The 17,629-nt window shown below is 44.7% G+C and overlaps 1 protein-coding gene across 5 annotated transcripts in view; it reads right to left on the minus strand.

Annotated features, from left to right (window-relative positions):
* Positions 1–10,833: 10,833 nt before the first annotated feature.
* LOC119188228 (uncharacterized) overlaps positions 10,834–17,629 on the minus strand; it is an 83,373-nt gene continuing 76,577 nt past the window's right edge. For all 5 annotated transcript variants that reach the window (XM_075895319.1, XM_075895326.1, XM_075895306.1 and 2 more), the window contains 2 exons: positions 12,522–12,729; positions 10,834–11,085 (listed from right to left, as the gene is read on the minus strand). In XM_075895319.1, coding sequence (XP_075751434.1) covers positions 10,904–11,085; positions 12,522–12,684 — 345 coding nt within the window. In that variant the 5' untranslated portion in view covers positions 12,685–12,729 and the 3' untranslated portion in view covers positions 10,834–10,903. The remainder of the gene's footprint in view (positions 11,086–12,521; positions 12,730–17,629) is intronic.

A 17,629-nucleotide genomic window follows, 5' to 3' on the forward strand; every position in this document is an offset into this window, starting at 1 on the left:
ACAAGATACCGTCATATAAAGACAAATTCCGTAGGGTGCACGTTAAAGAACCCCAGGTGTTCAACATTTCTGGAGCTCTGCACTATGGTGTCTCTCATAATCATATGGTGGTTTTGGGACGTTAAACCCCACATATCAATCAAAGATGAATTCCGTATTCCAGCTGACATTCATCAAGATAGTACATAGTGCTTCTGATTAGTTTTCGGTTTTTTCGTTATAATATTTATTATTGTTCATTATTTATTTTTGTTTGTGTCCCGTTGGTAGGATAAATGCGGCTCTAACATTGCCTACCTTCTCATGTTTTTTTTTTCTAATATATAAGTAAAACTTGAATTAAACTAAATCAAATGGATTTCATAGTATACCTGTAACAATTTTTTGACGAAAGCAAAAAGAATAACAAAGATAGAGCGACAGAAAAAAAAACGCCAGGCCTGCGTGGAAGGCACACCACAGTCACAGCGAAAGCTAGAAGGGCGGCCTTTCAGAGCCTTTTCAAAACACTCATTGGGTAACTGCTCCAAGCACAATTGCTTGATACCCACTAGGGCATTAATATATATGCACTTCATTCTAACGCTGTAAGTTATGTAACTTTTATGAATATTGATACCTGTTGTACATATTTTCTAACATCTTCACCAAGTCTTGTAAATTCTGCACATATATCATCATGTACATTGTCCATATTGTGATTAGTGCATTTATGTAGTGTATGTATAGTTATTAGTACTATGAACGATGGACATCCTACGGACTTGGACACTTGTTTAAATGTGTAATGTATGTTGTGCTTTGTCTTTTGTTTGTTATTGTGCCTGTTATACAGACGCTTGTCCCTTAGCTTTGTTGCGTCCCATGAGAGAATAAACTTTTCTAAACATAAACTTTTGGGCAGAAGGCCGGCATTCGCTCTGCTATTTTTCGTCATTCTTCAGAAAAGCGTGGCATCCGCTAAACACTTGCAGGGAATTTCGTGCCAATTGTTCATGCAGCGGCTGACGACGATGATGAATTATGGCTGAAGTGGGTATGTGCCACAGGAGGAGGAGGGGGAGGAATAAACTTTATCCTAAGAAACTAGCACGTTTAGGTGGCCGAGCCTAGGTCTCCCATGAGGGGGCGTCAAGGGCTTGCCTCGACGCCGCCTCACGGGCGTGCTGGGTCGCCCAGGTTGGTCGTCGAGAGCGGGGCTCCGCAGAGCCTCATGGAGCTTTGACGAAAGGGTCGTGGTGTTAGTGTGTACTGTGCCGGTCACTCCCACAGCATACGCGCAAGTGTAGCCGGGTGAGTGCCGCAGAACTGGCAGTGGGAGGTTGTGTATACGTGCGGGAATATGAGGTGAAGGCGGGCAGGTGAGGGATGTGCGTTTGTTTGAAGTAGACGCAAAGTGGTGGCCTGTGCCCGGTTGAGCTTGGGGTGAGGTGGGGCAAAGGCTGGGCGTCTGAGGTAAAAGTTCTTATCAAGAACAAGCTTTTTAATGGGTTGGAGCATCGGACGGCCCGCTCGTTACGCTATTCGCATTGTGCTACGACTGGTTGTTCTTTCGTTGTTTTAAAACGCTGTATAAGTCGTATTAACGCGATTGCTTTCCCGACATCGAACCCGCCTAAGGCAACTTTGCCAACTAGTCACTAGCGCAAGCGTTGCTCAGTGGTATAATTCTGGGTTGGCACCTAGCGGACCCGGGTTCGAGCTCCACTGTGTCTTTGGTGCTAGGTTTGCCAACAAGTCACAAGCACCAGTGTAGCTCAGTGGCAGAATACTGGGCTGGCACCCATCAGACCAAAGTTTCGAGCCCCACTGTGTCTTTGGTGCTAGATTTTTTTTTTCTAATTTCGCGTGATGCGGTCACGGACACCGGTGGTGGCGGCGGCGGACAACTGCACGTGACCAGAGTTGTGATCCCATAACAGCTTTCACTGTAATAAGCGGCCCACTAAATTCGCGCACATACAGCATATTGATGTTTCGCCCCTCGGACGCTATAGCGTTATGCTTAACAGACGCGCGCCTTTGCATGTCCTCGGAGTTTTCGTTCCGCTAGGCTGCTGCATCTACTATGTGCTCATCAATTAGCCTTGCAGCACGCAAACTGCAATAGCCTTTTAAACTTGGTAAGATAAATTTGGCTTCAAAGCATAACACGTGTGGAAGCACAACCGTGCTCATCCACCAGAGTACCAATTTTAATTGAGCAACGATTCTCACTAAATGACTTACAAAAAGAAATTATCCAACATAAGCATACATGTATGCACACATGTATACTCGTGTACCCACTTCACCGAGAGCTGGCTTCTTTGTCGTTGGTGTGCAGGCTACTTTCTGCATTCACTGAACTTTCCTTTGCCGGCATTGCTTTATAAATATGAACAGGGGGGCGTTGCACACCAACGAGTGAGGGAACACTTTCTAAATTACGCTTAATATTGTTGAACTCTGTTCTTTATTATCATTAGCATAAGCGTGCGCAGAGTTATCACGGGGTAAGGGGTGTAGCTGATTTACCCCTTGGTTGCGGAAGCTGCCCGGAAGAACAGCAACCTTATTGAAGAAGGATACATGACGAGTGCTGCATGTTGGCGCAGTCCTTATTCCAGGGCCCCACTAGCTTCCACGGCTCGCCGAATATGATCGAGGGTTGCAAGCAGGCCTCTCAAGTCCAAATCAAGGGGGATCTCCGTCGGTCCCACCGAAGCTGAGTGGCGACCCTCAAAAGCTTGGACCTGAATAACCAGCCTTGGGCCGTCCGGCTGGCCGACGATACTACCCGAGCCCGGGAGCCGCCATCTGAGATCAACAAAAATCAAACTGCCAGACCATTTTGTACCATAAAGTCATCATCATCAGAATCATCATCATAATCAGCCCGACTACGCCACTGCAGTACAAATGCCTTTCTCATGTTCCGCCAGTCAACTCGGTCCCGTGCTTGCTGCTGCCACTTTTTTTTTTTACCCGCAAACTTCCTAATCTCATCTGCCCACTTAACTTTCTGTCTCCCCCTCAACCGCTTACCTAACCACTTGTAGTAAAGTCAATTTCTTCTTAATTTGTAAAGCAATCTAGTGCTTCTGAGCTTCGAAGAAGGTTCTCCAAGAAAATGAAGAAAATTAAGCATTAAAATCCGTTGGAGGGTTTCGCGTCATTCTTGCGGCGCCCACATCCGTGGCCCTTGCTTCCAATAAAAAGCGCAGCTTTGTTTTAGAGAAAGATGAAAAAAGAAAGATAAAGGTTGTGGGGAAGGCGGGATGGTTAACCGAAAGATAAATATATCTGGTTTGCTACCTTGCCCTGAAGAATGGGTAGAATTGAACAAAAACCTAACAAAAAAACACACACACAAAGATAAATATATCTGGTTTGCTACCTTGCCCTGAAGAATGGGTAGAATTGAACAAAAACCTAACAAAAAAACACACACACAATTCCATGCGAAAAAGCATAACACAAAAATTCCACCATATTCCACGCCACGAAAAGTGTCAGACAGCAAAGCTGTCACCCTTTATTCAGGCATTACATTTGTGGCGTTTTTTCTGCTAAAATAGGCACTGAACCTGAGAAAAACACATTTGCTACTGACAGTATGGTCGGGCGTACTCGACCGTTTTGTTTTTGTTTTTGCCAGTATGTTCCTCTCCCCTAAATACCTCAAACCTATATTGTGACAAAAATCTACATACCCCAGTATTGGCCGTATTCAGGAATAAACTGTGCATTGGGCAAAATAAAGATGGGAATATTTCATTTGGACCCCGGCGGATCCACCATGCTTGTACTTCCGTCGGTGCCTTGCTTCGTCGCATGGGCGTAATGGTCGTCACTAGACTTGGAAGAGTAAAAACCTTGAGAATGATGATGATGATTATAATATTCTCTACTGATGGCGCACACCCACAAAGGGATATGAGTCAAGAACGGGACCTTGAAGTAGAGTAGAGTAGAGTAGAGTAGATACTTGAACCCGTGGCACACACCCACGCAGGGGAATCGGCGAACAAGTGTATATTTTTTATGATAGAACACTAATAAAAGATAAAAATTGGCCTATTTCAAAATGAGTGATCTATCACTCCTCTTCCTCTTCTTCTTCCTCTGAGCTCTTTTTTATGCCGCACTATTTCGGATCCCTTCTTCTTCTGCAAGGAATAAATCAGTGTCAAATATCTTAATTTCATACGTCTTCTACTTCTACAATACGAAGTTGGAGTGAAAGCAGGACATTGTGCTTCAGTGTTGAACTCAAAAGTAAACACGAAGATGCAAGAAGAAATAGGTAAGTCGGCCTCTTACTTTTTATATTCGAGTTTTGTCCTACGCCATTGTGTCCTTCAGTAAATGCCAACTCGCACTCGAAAAACAAATTGTGGAACATGAATACGGTAGTGAACTAGGACGCAAATGAAACAAATTAAATGAGACCAGGTTAGTTATTTTGGTCACCATTGTTGATGCTGTGCTGAATTAATGGATGTGGCTCAGTTTCATGAAAACCGTTGCAGTATCGGGGCTCGTTTTTTTCACGTACTGCCCTTTTGAGCTCGCGATACAATGAGGAACCCGTTTTTTTATTCCACTTATTTTAAAATTTAATGTTACTTAGGCGAGCTTTACCCTCTTGTGAAATTTATGCTAGTTTCGTTTTCCGCCAATGGATCTTTATAAAAACAAAAAGCCACAATTTCTTCTAAGCTTTCGCAAACTTTTCTTTAAGGATCTCTTTGCTCTTTGTTTTTTCGCAACATTTATTATTATCATGCATGCGGTTGAACGAAAGTATCGTTGCAAGTGCTGCTGCAGTGTGCGACATGCATCGCCGCGCTGGTAGCGTTCCCTAGCGGCATCCACATACTTCCACTCCCTTCGGTGCGACCTCCTCACTGCTGTCGACCACCTGGCCTCCTTCTCTTTCCTCTTCTCCGAGTCTCCTCCTCTGTCCTTTTAACGTGATCGTTGATACAATGCATTCATATTATTCCTCTACATTAACACAGCGCAGGCGTGCGTGTGTAGCCGAGTGGTTGGAACACTTGCCTTCGGACCGTGAGGGCCTGGGGTCAAACCCCCCCTGACCTAGGGGGTTAATTTTGCAATATTTATTTATTCACTCTCCCCATCATCTAGATATCTTCTTCGCTGTCGATCACGTGACCTCCTTGTCTTTCATTCAAGTCATCCGAGGCTCCTCCATAGTCGTTTTGACGTGATCGTCGATACAGTGCATTCACGTGTTTCCCACAAACTTTCGCTGGGCAGGCGTGGGAGTGTAGCCCAGTGGTTAAGAGCACTTGCTTTCGGACCGTGAGGTGCCAGCGTCAAACCACGCCTGACCAGGGGTGTTTATTCCCCTTTAGAAGTCAGGGATACCTCCTCTCCGCTGTCGATGCACTGGACCTTCCCCTGTCACAAATCTCCTTCGCCATTTTTACGTCATTGCCGATACAATGCAGTGACAATTATACAAGCTCTATTCTAATCGTGCCCTTCTTTTAAAAATAAAGGTAACATTGCAGCCTTTGGAAGTATTTTGTTTTGCGTCTTGATTGTATTATTCAATTTTGATAAAACTGATTGTCGGTTAACATTGCAACGAAGGCCCCCCAATGCGTATTTAGAACCTTCGGAGAAACAGGTTGCCCTGACGCGGTCGCTTCACCCCAGTACACGTCGAAAGGCAGTCGTAGAAGTTCAGGCCCTTATCACGAATGATAGGAGTCGACTTTTGTCGAACGTTACACCTTGCAACGGCAGGCATTCAACGCGTGTAATAGCAACCTTCCCAGCTAACGCTTCTCCTGGATAGTTTGCTTCACCGCAGAACACGTCGAAAAGCAGTCGAAAAAGTTTAGGTCCTTGTCACGAATGATAAGGCTCAACTTTTGTCTGACGTCACACCTTGTAACGGCTGACATGCAACGCGTATGAGAGCATTCCTTCGAGCTAACGCTACTCCTGAAACGCTTGCTTCACAGCACTAATAGTAGAAAACAGTAAAAAAAACTTGAGGCCGTTATCACCTATGATAAGACCCAACTTTTGTATGACGTCACATCAAACGGCATGGTCTGTGCCAATGGCAACAGCACGCTATCTGCACCAAAAGGAAAAGGGAGAGAGGGTCCTACTTACAGTAACAGCAACTGCAAACCCCTCTCCGCTTGTCCTGCAAAACGTTGGCTTCACAACAATACAGACCATGAGAAAAATTTTTATACCGTTTCTGCCTCCCGTGACGCGTTAAGTACGCGTCAACGGACAGTCTTTAAAAGGCGTGACGTCAGACTAAAGTTGAGCCTTATCATGCTTGATAAGCGCCCCAACTTTTTCGACTGATTTTCGACGTTTATTGTGGTGAAGCAAACTATTCAGGAGAAGTGTCAGCTTGGTGGCATGCACTTTTACGCGTTGCGTGTCTTTCATTTGAAGGCATGGCGTCAGACAAAAGTTCAGCCTTATCATGCTTGATAAGGGCCCCAACTTTTTCGACTGCTTTTCGACGTTTACTGTGGTGAAGCAAACTATTCAGGAGAAGTGTCAGCTTGGTGGCATGCACTTTTACGCGTTGCGTGTCTTTCATTTGAAGGCATGGCGTCAGACAAAAGTTCAGCCTTATCATGCGTGATAAGGGCCCCAACTTTTTCGACTGCTTTTCGACGTTTACTGTTGTGAAGCAAACTATTCAGGAGAAGTGTCAGCTTGGTGGCATGCACTTTTACGCGTTGCGTGTCTTTCATTTGAAGGCATGGCGTCAGACAAAAGTTCAGCCTTATCATGCGTGATAAGGGCTCCAACTTTTTCGACTGCTTTTCGACGTTTACTGTGGTGAAGCAAACTATTCAGGAGAAGTGTCAGCTTGGTGGCATGCACTTTTACGCGTTGCGTGTCTTTCATTTGAAGGCATGGCGTCAGACAAAAGTTCAGCCTTATCATGCGTGATAAGGGCCCCAACTTTTTTGACTGCTTTTCGACGTTTACTGTTGTGAAGCAAACTATTCAGGAGAAGTGTCAGCTTGGTGGCATGCACTTTTACGCGTTGCGTGTCTTTCATTTGAAGGCATGGCGTCAGACAAAAGTTCAGCCTTATCATGCGTGATAAGGGCCCCAACTTTTTCGACTGCTTTTCGACGTTTACTGTGGTGAAGCAAACTATTCAGGAGAAGTGTCAGCTTGGTGGCATGCACTTTTACGCGTTGCGTGTCTTTCATTTGAAGGCGTGGCGTCAGACAAAAGTTCAGCCTTATCATGCGTGATAAGGGCCCCAACTTTTTCGACTGCGTTTCGACGTTTACTGTGGTGAAGCAAACTATTAAGGAGAAGTGTCAGCTCGGTGGCATGCACTTCTACGCGTTGCGTGTCTTTCATTTGAAGGCATGGCGTCAGACAAAAGTTCAGCCTTATCATGCGTGATAAGGGCCCCAACTTTTTCGACTGCTTTTCCACGTTTACTGTGGTGAAGCAAACTATTCAGGAGAAGTGTCAGCTTGGTGGCATGCACTTTTACGCGTTGCGTGTCTTTCATTTGAAGGCATGGCGTCAGACAAAAGTTGAGCCTTATCATGCGTGTTAAGGGCCCCAACATTTTCGACTGCTTTTCAACTTTTACTGCGGTGAAGCAAACTATTCAGGAGAAGCGTCAGCTCGGAGGCATGAGCTTATACGTGTTGCGTGTCTTTCATTTGAAGGCGTGGCGTCAGACAAAAGTTGAGCCTTATCATGCGTGATAAGGGCCCCAGCTTTTTCGACTGCTTTTCCACGTTTACGGCGGGGAAACAAGCTATTCAGGAGAAGAGTTATCTTGGAGGGATACTTTTCTGCGCGTTACATGCCTATTGTTGCAAGGCGTGACGTCAGACAAATGTTGAGCCTTATCATGCGTGAAGAAGACCTCAACTTTTTCGGTGACTTTTCGACGTGTACTGCGGTGAAGCAAACGCTTCATGCCAGGAATACTTTATTGCGTATTGGAGAACCATTCTTGCAATATGCACCCATAATGAGATTTTCTTCCGAACAGAATAGAACATTCAATAAATGCAAGAACAGAAGAGGCCTAAAGCTTTAAGCTTACCTTTTTGGCCAAGGATGAACTAATGACGAAAGTCTGAAGTGTTCTTATGCAGTTCCTGCATGGGACGGCTTTATGCTCTCCCATTCAAGAGTACCCAGTACTCTAAATCGTTAACCACATTTTCTAAACACACGTTTAGCGGTAGAGTACCAAGTCCTCTAAATCGTCACCCTTTTTATCTAAGTACGCAGTGTATGATTTGGATAGGGCTTGTATTGTTATTACTGCATTGTATTGACAGTCACACAAGAATGGTGAAGGAGACTCGTGAAAGGAAGAGGTCCAGGGTATCGACACGGAGAGGAGGTGTCACCGATGGGGGAGAGGGAATAAAAAGATATTAAAGCAAAACACGCACCCATTCTCCAGCGAGATTTGACTCTGGAACCTCAAGGGCCGAAATCAAGTGCATTAATCATTTATCTACACAGCAAACATGCACAGCAAGAATTTGTGGGTAGCATATGAATGCACTGTATCGACGAGCACGTTAAAAGGCCTCGGAGGACCCTCGGAGAGGATGAAACGAGAGAAACTGAGGTGATCGAGAGGACCTCTGACGATAGGGAGAGTGAATAAAGAAACAAATAAAGCGAAATAAACACCCTTGGTGAAGCCAGCTTTGACCCAGAGACCGCCGAGTCCAAAGGCAAGTGGTCTAACCACTGGCCTATACACGCACACTCGCACAGCATTCAGCTTTAAGTGCATGGAAGTGCATGAAAAGTGCATGAAAAGTGAGAAAGAGGTCGCACCAGCGCTAAACGTGCAGTATGTGTTCGTCGCTATCTATCTTCCTTTTTTCTCTTTCTATCTTTTTGACAAGGCTCGGCCACAGTACCTGCGGCCACCCGCTCTGAGGGAACAGCCACCTATCATCATCGTCGTCGTCGTCGTCAGCGGCGGCGGTGGCAGTGGTGGCGGCATCAACATCATCATCATCATCACCACCACAGAGATTGGAGGTATGAATATGTTTGTTTGATTAAAGGAAGTTTGCTTGCAATCTCATAGATTTCTTACCCCGAGAACATTCAGGTAACGTTTACCATTTTTCTGTGTGATTGCGATGTGTACAGCATATAAAGAGGGATGTATTGAAAGGCAGAGAGGTTAACTAGGTGCACGTCCAGTTTCTTACATTGAAATGGGGATAGTTTTGATGCAGTATAAAGCAGCATCCAGTACTGAAATTTTTGGAAGTTCTAACGATTTCTAGGCAGACTTAATGAGACTGCCGTCTGTCTTTCCGTCCCTGTGTCATGCAAGAAAAATCCCTCTGAGGAAGTAAAAAAGTACTGTTCACGACGGCGTTTGCTATCGAACCTATGACCTCACGCGCCGCAAGCGAATACCCTAACGAATGGGCTGAACGCCGACCTTGGCAGAGTGCCAGTGTATCTGATCTGAACCTGATGAATGTCTTGCACCAGTGATAAAATAGAAAGAAAAGCAAAATAGAAAATTTACTAATGAGTCGTTGTTGAAGTGTTTTGCTATGGTGGAATGGAAGCCACCTCCAGTTCGACATGTAAAGCCGGCATAGAGGTTTGTAGACACCAGGAAGATTACAACTTAGAAGTAGGTGTTTCGATGGTCTCCTGATGCGATTTTCGTATGGTCGTTAAAGACGTGGACGACGAGCATGACGATCTTTTAAAACAAGAAGTTCGAATGCCTCATCGAGCAGAAAACAGGCGTTTGATGTCATGCCCAAGCTTCGAGGGTGCTGAGCAAGAGTAATGAATGCCTCGGCTTCTATTTATACGCTGGTGACTCACAAGAACGTCACATGACGCCGTTATCCCGGTATCTAAAAGTCACAAGCTGTTACGGGACATCTTACTGAATGCCGCGTTACGTACCTTGGATGTTACGTAGGGGAAGAGGGCAACGAACTACGCCAGCTACGATGCTAAGTCACTCCAGTCCTCGTAGATCCACAGATCCCTTTTTCTGCGCATGCTCTATAGCTCTGGTTTTAGCTCCACCTCAGAACTCGTTATAAAGACATTTTAAGTGCAAGAAATAATGAAATAGATTGGAGGCGAAAAATAGAAGCAGTGCGTTTTAATCACTGAGGCTATACCAACACTTATGAAGCAGAAGATATGTGCCCTGTGCTATAATGCAACTTCGACCGAAAATTTCATCCAATTGCTTTTGTCACTCCGAGCTTGCCAATGAGTATTCTTGTTTCGATTATGTGAGACAACGATCATGCGACAAAATTCTTGTGAGCATGAAATGGTGAAGCAGGGTGCACAACGCTTGCTACTATAGAGGGTGATTGCGCGCGATCCGTATCTAGTTAGAACTTACCTTGCCATCCCATTATTCTAAAACAGATATTGCTGATACATGCCAGAAAATGTATCAGCCGTACCCTAGACACGAAAATGGAGTGCAGAATGTAAAATGACCCGATACGAATGAATAAAAATTGTATGGAGTCTTTAGAGGAAACACATCTCAGCATCTTTAGGGTTCGGAATTACCGAAAAAAAAAACTATATTGCTAGAGCTTGACAATACAAGAGAGGGAGGAGAATTGTGTTCCTGCTTTGGGAAGTAGTGAAAGACAACCCTACTGCTGGACTACTATTCAGTCCCGTACGTGTACATTGAAAAATAACCGTGAAGATCTTCCTTTCCTGTTGGAAACGCAGATAGATCTCCATCTTTCTGCCTTACGCTGGCAATGAGAGCCTGCTCTTCGGCAATTATCAAAAATGATAAGAGAAAGAGATATCTTTGTCCCACAACAAACGACCAAACGTGAGCTTTAATGTCTCAGTGTCCAGTAGTGTCTCGTCCTGGTGATCAGCGCCTCCATCCCTGCGTCTGGAACTTGCGGTTCGCAGCGGCGGCCGGGTCGATAGACCGCGGCGCGTCCTTGTTCTTCTTGGCGAGGGACGTGGGCCTGAAGAAAGGGTAGAAGCCACTAATGTCCGCCGGCGCCACTGCGGGGAACCGGGAGCGCCATTCGAAGGCTTCCAAGGCACCTGCGGCGGCATGCAGTGAACACCGTTAGGGGAGTTCGCGTTTAGTATTTTACTCAAACACCATTGACAGGCCAGTTGAAGACCAGTGCCAGTCATGAGCCACCCTCACTAGCTACTGTTGGTTAAAGTGTATGGGCTGTCCTCACAAGTCCATGGTCTAACTATCAAACCAAATTATTACGAAGCGTCAGGTACAAAATGTCCTATAGAAGCGCCGGTAAGTATGATGAATATTTTGGTGGCGTTCTGCACGAGGCATCACAAGAAAAAGATAGTCAAGTCAAAACACGAAAATATTCATGCATTTTATTTTATCACTATTTTTAGCATACGCAGTACTCAATAGTTAATATGAACCTACTAGCGTTTCAAAGCTTTCCTGGGCTATTAATGGAGAGATGGAAAATAAGAACTGTTCATTGAAAGGCAGGGACTTTAGCCGACGTAAACTTGCTACTGTGCTTGAGGAAGGGCATTGGGGATAAGAAGACAGGAATACATTAATAATAATAATAATAATAATAATAATAATAATAATAATAATAATAATAATAATAATAATAATAATAATAATAATAATAATAATAATAATAATAATAATAATAATAATAATAATAATAATAATAATAATAATAATAATAAGCGGTGAAAAGGGGCAACAATATAAATATAAGTTTTTTTTTTTTAGCGGGGTCGTGCGCTCAAGAGCCGGATGGATGTGCCCTCAAGAGTGAACTGAGGATGTGAGCTGAAGAACAAATATATTGTAGTAAGACGGTAAGTCGGGCCAGTTGGTTAGGATCCATCGTGAACTTTCTTACAGCGCAACACCAGAAAAACTACAGGACAGGGAAGGAGTAGAACAGAAAGAAAAGACGGCGCTGACTCACAACTGTTGTTTATTGGAAAAAACGGGGTGAAAATTATTGGCAATGTGTGAAACGATGTGTGAATGTTCGTTTAAGAGAGCATGAGTTATCTCTTCAAGGAATCGCGCGACTTCATCTGCCGGAACATTGCAGGTCATGCGGTTGTCGTCCCATTTTTGAGAGAACCACCATCATCTTCAAACATCCTAACCAGATAACTAGAGAAATCGCTGAGGCATATCATATAAAGATTAGGGGTAGCAAGTGCGTTAGTGAATCATCCGTCACACTGCATGAAAAAGAATTAAGTTATTTAGGCCAAGCTTGTTTATTGCCATGAGTGTGATAACGCTACCTCGGTGCACCTCGTATTCTGCGCATGTTGTGATGTAGGCTGCCGGGACCTATATATATTGCCAATAATTTTCACCCCGTTTTTTCCAATAAACAACAGTTGTGAGTCAGCGCCGTCTTTTCTTTCTGTTCTACTCCTTCCCTGTCCTGTAGTTTTTCTGGTGTTGCGCTGTAAGAAAGTTCACGATGAAGAACAAATGGTGGAACGCTTACCGGGCAGCGCGGTGTACTCTTCGTCCTCGGCGAGCTCAGTCTCCAGCCTCTTGGCCAGCGCCAAGCTGCTTCCCGGCCTTCCTCGGTAGAAGGCTGACGTCACCGAGGATCCCAGCAGGGCCAGAGCGGCGAGGCTCAGCAGCAGGCTCCGCGACGTGTCCATTGCTTCTGTAGGCTGTCTTTGCTGTACACGCTCGACGAATGCGCACTGCGCAATGTCGAGGCGTAAAAGGCAAGGACCAGTGCGAGATTGTTAGCAATACTTTTCGCCGAGAAAAGCCTGTTAACATAAACAATTAAGAAATACATTACAGCTACACAATGAGCGACCTATTAGACGAAACGTACTGACTCACTCACAGACTCCCAGTTAAAAAACAACATGTACAGTTTTTATTAGAATATTTCTCTGCCTCGCTCTCTACGGAGTAAAAAAATGTTTATTTATGCAAAGAAGGACTCAGAAAGCGGTACAACAACAACAACAACAACAACAACAACAACAACAACAACAACAACAACAACAATAACAATAACAATAATAATAATAATAATAATAATCGCATCGCAATTGCATCGAGAGCAAATGACTGATTCCAGAGTTCATGCACTTCGATAATCAAGACTTATGTTTAAAGCAGTGTACAAATGAATGAATGAATGAATGAATGAATGAATGAATGAATGAATGAATGAATGAATTTAATCTTTAATCCAATGAAAAGGACGACTCCGGGCCAGTTTGGGAGTGTGAGAGGGAGAGATTATTAGGCGCACAGCGTGAGCATATTAAGATAACACCAATAAAGACACGATATTTCTTTAAAAAATATGTCGTGCCACGGAAGCTCCCTCATCCGTCACGGTTGACATAAATTCTTTATTGTACTTGAAACGGCGGCACACTTAGTCATCCTCCAGCAATGATTATTACAAAGCTCTCGTGCTCGCCATCTTTATGCTGCAACAATCACCGTCAAAAAGACGATGAAGTGGTCCGATTATTTCCAGCATCGAATGCTGCTCATGAATGTCTTAAGAAGTCCGTTGTTCGCGAGGTTCGCGTCGCCAAGTAAATTCCTTCGCAGCAGTCATGCGCTGCATGCCGTTGTATACAAACAGCATGAAAAACAGAGCTGCTGACGTCCCGCACAAACGCGTCCAACAACTGCACGGCTCAGCAAAGGCGACCGGCGTCTAATCCGGCGTGTCTGATGAGAACCGGCTTAAAAGTTGGTCGTCATAAATGTTCGATGTCTTTCAGAACGAAGCAAGCGGAAATAGATGAGACGGTGCTCTCCTTTTCTTAGCTCTTAACGTGGGTATACTCAATGTCGTTCCGTTCCTCTAACCCAGCCCCTCGCTTCTTTCGTTTTGAAGTGAAGCAACTGATCGATCGTAAGGCACTGTGGATATTTCAGGTCTTCGATCACTGGGGACACCGACATTCATGGTTGATTTGGTGGAAAGCCTTTGTGGTAACGAACTTCGTTATGACTTTGTCGTCTTCTCAATGTTATGCAAAAGAAGCAATTTACACCAATAAATAAATAAAAAGGTTGTTCCATCGTTTCATTTATTAAAGCCTGTAATAGAGCGCGGCCGCCACATGAATCCTATCAGCATTGGCTGTGATAGACACATAGAAAGTAAAATCTACTTCATGATCTTGAGAGCGAGGTTAAGTATAAGGGGAGGTGTTGCTGCAACAGGCGTAAAAGATGTCATGTAGTGGAACTAAGCATCCGTACGACATGAGTGAATGCGACAGCTACGACCCCACTAAAATTTCTTGCTCGTGTCGTACAGCTTAAGCTTTCTTAAAACGATTCTTTCCTCTCATATAATAAGAAACGATGTCGAACCGGTCGATACACTACGACTTCTTCCTTAGTTCTGGCACAATCAATCATTCAATCGGGCACATCTGTGGAACGAAATTAAAATTGTTTTAGATCGTTTTTCTTCTTTATCTCTTGCTATGTCGTTGAGAGGTACACACCTTCTGCTATAAAGGGTAAGCAATGCAGGCAAGGATACTGCACAGGACTAATATAGGAAACACTTACGTTACCAGAGGCGTAACCCTGTACTGTAAAAGTTTATATTATTTCTATGCCCCTTTCTGGTGATAACGGGTGTTCCTGTCAAATCTAAGTGTATCAAACTAGTTATAGACACGGGGACACATTCCTTCCGCGGCAATGTTCGTGCAATTATAACATAAGTGACAACTCGCGGTGCGGAGAGAGAGAATAAAATGAGGGAAAGGCAGAAAGGTTAACCAGAAGTGGGAGCATCCGGTTTGCTACCCTGTACTAAGGAAAGGAATAATGGGGAATAAAGATGGGAAAAAGCGAAGAGCGAAATAGACGCGCGAAATAAAAAAGAAAAAAATTAACTGGGGTGCTATAGCCTGTTATGAGGCCACTATCACGCAAAAAGTTCAATAAGACCTTCACTAATTTTCTGTGCGAATACAGATTATGTCGCCTTTCAAGCACTGGCTGTGCTGACAAGGGTCTGTCATCAAGACAAGCTAACGCAGCAGCTAGCTGTCGTCTTTGCACGCTGCAGCGAGGGCAGTGACAGGGAATGTGCTCTATTGTTTAATCGCTGTCGCAATGGTCGCAAGCAGCACTGTCTTTCATGCCGATTCGGAAGGTGAAAACTTTGGTGAAGGTGACACCAAGCCACAGTCGGCAAAACACCGTTGTCTCAAGTCGAGATAGTCCGGACGGAGGCCGAAGTCGACGAGACGCATCCAGCCTATGCAGTCGCGTGTGCCGTAAGCACTCAGCGTTTCATAGGGATTTTACTTCTTCATTCGCGATTTTCGGATTTTTATTGCAGCATCAGTCCTTGAAACGTGAATGAATTGTTCACCATCTTCGTGTGCTGATCGAGCAGCTACATCGGCATGTTCGTTGCCCAGTATGCCGCAGTGACTTTGAAGCCACTGAAACGTGCATTTGTGTCCTTCGTCGAAGGGGTGGTGAAGTAACTCTAATTTTCAACACTAGTTGTTCATGAGGTCCCCGGCGTAAGGGGAACACCAAACACTGTTGTGTTGCCTTGGAGTCCGTGAACACGCTCCATTTCTTGGCTTTTTGGTGTTTAATGACTTTAACTGCGCGACGTAGAGCAGCAAGTTCAGCAGCTGTCGATGACGTCTGGTGAGATAACCGAAACTTCGTCGTTGTCGCTGTTGCAGGGAAGATCACTGACCCTACAGACCCATCTACTTTAGCAGAAGCGTCAGTAAATAAATGGTTATGGTCACTGTACTTCTCATACAACAAGAGAAGAGAGAGCTGCTTTAGCACTGGGGATGAGAGCCGAGCTTTTGACCATATGCCTGGAACCATGAGTTCAACACGTGGATGAGTCATGCACCACGAGGGAGTTGCAATTCTGGACGAAGTGGTATATCCCTTGGGCATGCGTGTACGATATGTCAAGACTGTCTTGCAAAATGAGGCACAAGGTCGGTCTTCTGGCTGTGAGGCTAGATGATGGGCAGGGGCGTGAGTGAGATGCCTCACGTGTGCTCTGAGCACTTCCATTACAATATGCGTCTTGAGTGGGTAGTCATTTGTGATCACAATTGTCTCAGGTGTTGACGGACATCGCGGTAGCACCAGACAAACTCGCAGAGCCATAGCCTGAATGTTTTTTAGAGTGCGAATGCTGGTTCGGCAAGTATTGGTCAACACAGGCAAGTTGTATCGCAAATAGCCGAGAGAAAGAGTCTTGTACAATTGCATCATTGTATGTACTGAAGTCCCCCGGGTTTTCTCTCCAAAATATTTGAATAAGTCAGCAATGTCTGTCAGCCTCTTCTTCAAGTGAGCCACATGTGGGCCCCAGCAGAGGCATCTCTCAATGAATACGCCTAGAAATCTGTGCGTCCAGGCATTTGGTACGTCTTGGCCGTCGATAGATATAGCGTATGGTCTCATTGGCTTTCTACTAAAAGCAATCAATGCGCATTTCGATGGTGAGATCTTCAGACCCTGTTCATTGAGGTACACTGATACCAACGTCGCAGCTTTCTGAAGTCTTGCGCGCACCTGGTGCCTTGTCACGCCAGAAGCTCAGATGCAGATGTCGTCAACATACATATATAGCTTCACCAAGCTCTGTAGTCGTTCCACAAGACCAATGATAACGAGGTTGAAGATGCATGGATGGATAGGTGGATGTATCTGGCGGCGCCCTTCAGATTGGGCGGTGGCTCACGCCACCTAACCATAAAGAATTTCACTCGCACCTCGATTGCAGCGACCAATCCGTTAGCCTCCTCCTGGTTATTTCTACCCGTTTAAAGTATTTTGCCTTCACTCTCCCTAAACCCCAATGCTTTGAAAGATTCAGCGCCATTATCTTCGACTATAGGGTGGAGCCCTTGACAGAACATTATCAAATGTTCAGCCATTTCCTCCTCCCCTCCACACGCACTATATACCGTGTCTGTGCCTTCGTATTTTGCTTGGTACGTCTTGGTCCACAATACTCCCGTTCTAGCCTCGAAGAGCAGAGAACTACCCCGAGAATTAACGTAAATTTTTTCCTTGCAATTTCTTGCCTAAATGTTCAGTAGGTCTCGAGTGATGATTTCGTAAGCATTCCTATCTTCCCCATGTCCCTCTCTGTTTTCTTCACCTTCTTCTTAACCGATGTTTTCTTTTGGCGTGGTATTCTGCTGTTGTCTAAATACTTGCTTGATAATTTTCGAGTTCGCTTCCTCCATTTACTATCAACATTCTTCATGCACAAATAGCTGAAAACTTTCCTGGCCCAACGCTGCTCTCTTATTTTTCTCAAGTGCTCCTCAAATTCTATCTTGCTGCTAGCTTCCCTGCATTCAAACGATGTACATCCCATATCACCTTGTATCCCCTGATTTGGGGTATTTCCGTGTGCTCCCAAAGCAATTTATACCACGTTGCTTAATTTAGAATCTTGCTTGAACTTCTGATTTCATGCACAAGACCGCATCGACGAACGTCAAACTCGGGACCATGACACCTTTCCAGATCCCTCTCACAACGTCATATCTATTGTAGTTCCACAATGCCATATTTTTCATTACAGCTGCATTCCTG

This window comes from Rhipicephalus microplus, chromosome 1, assembly GCF_043290135.1.
Source record: "Rhipicephalus microplus isolate Deutch F79 chromosome 1, USDA_Rmic, whole genome shotgun sequence".
Taxonomy (NCBI): Eukaryota; Metazoa; Arthropoda; class Arachnida; order Ixodida; family Ixodidae; genus Rhipicephalus; species Rhipicephalus microplus.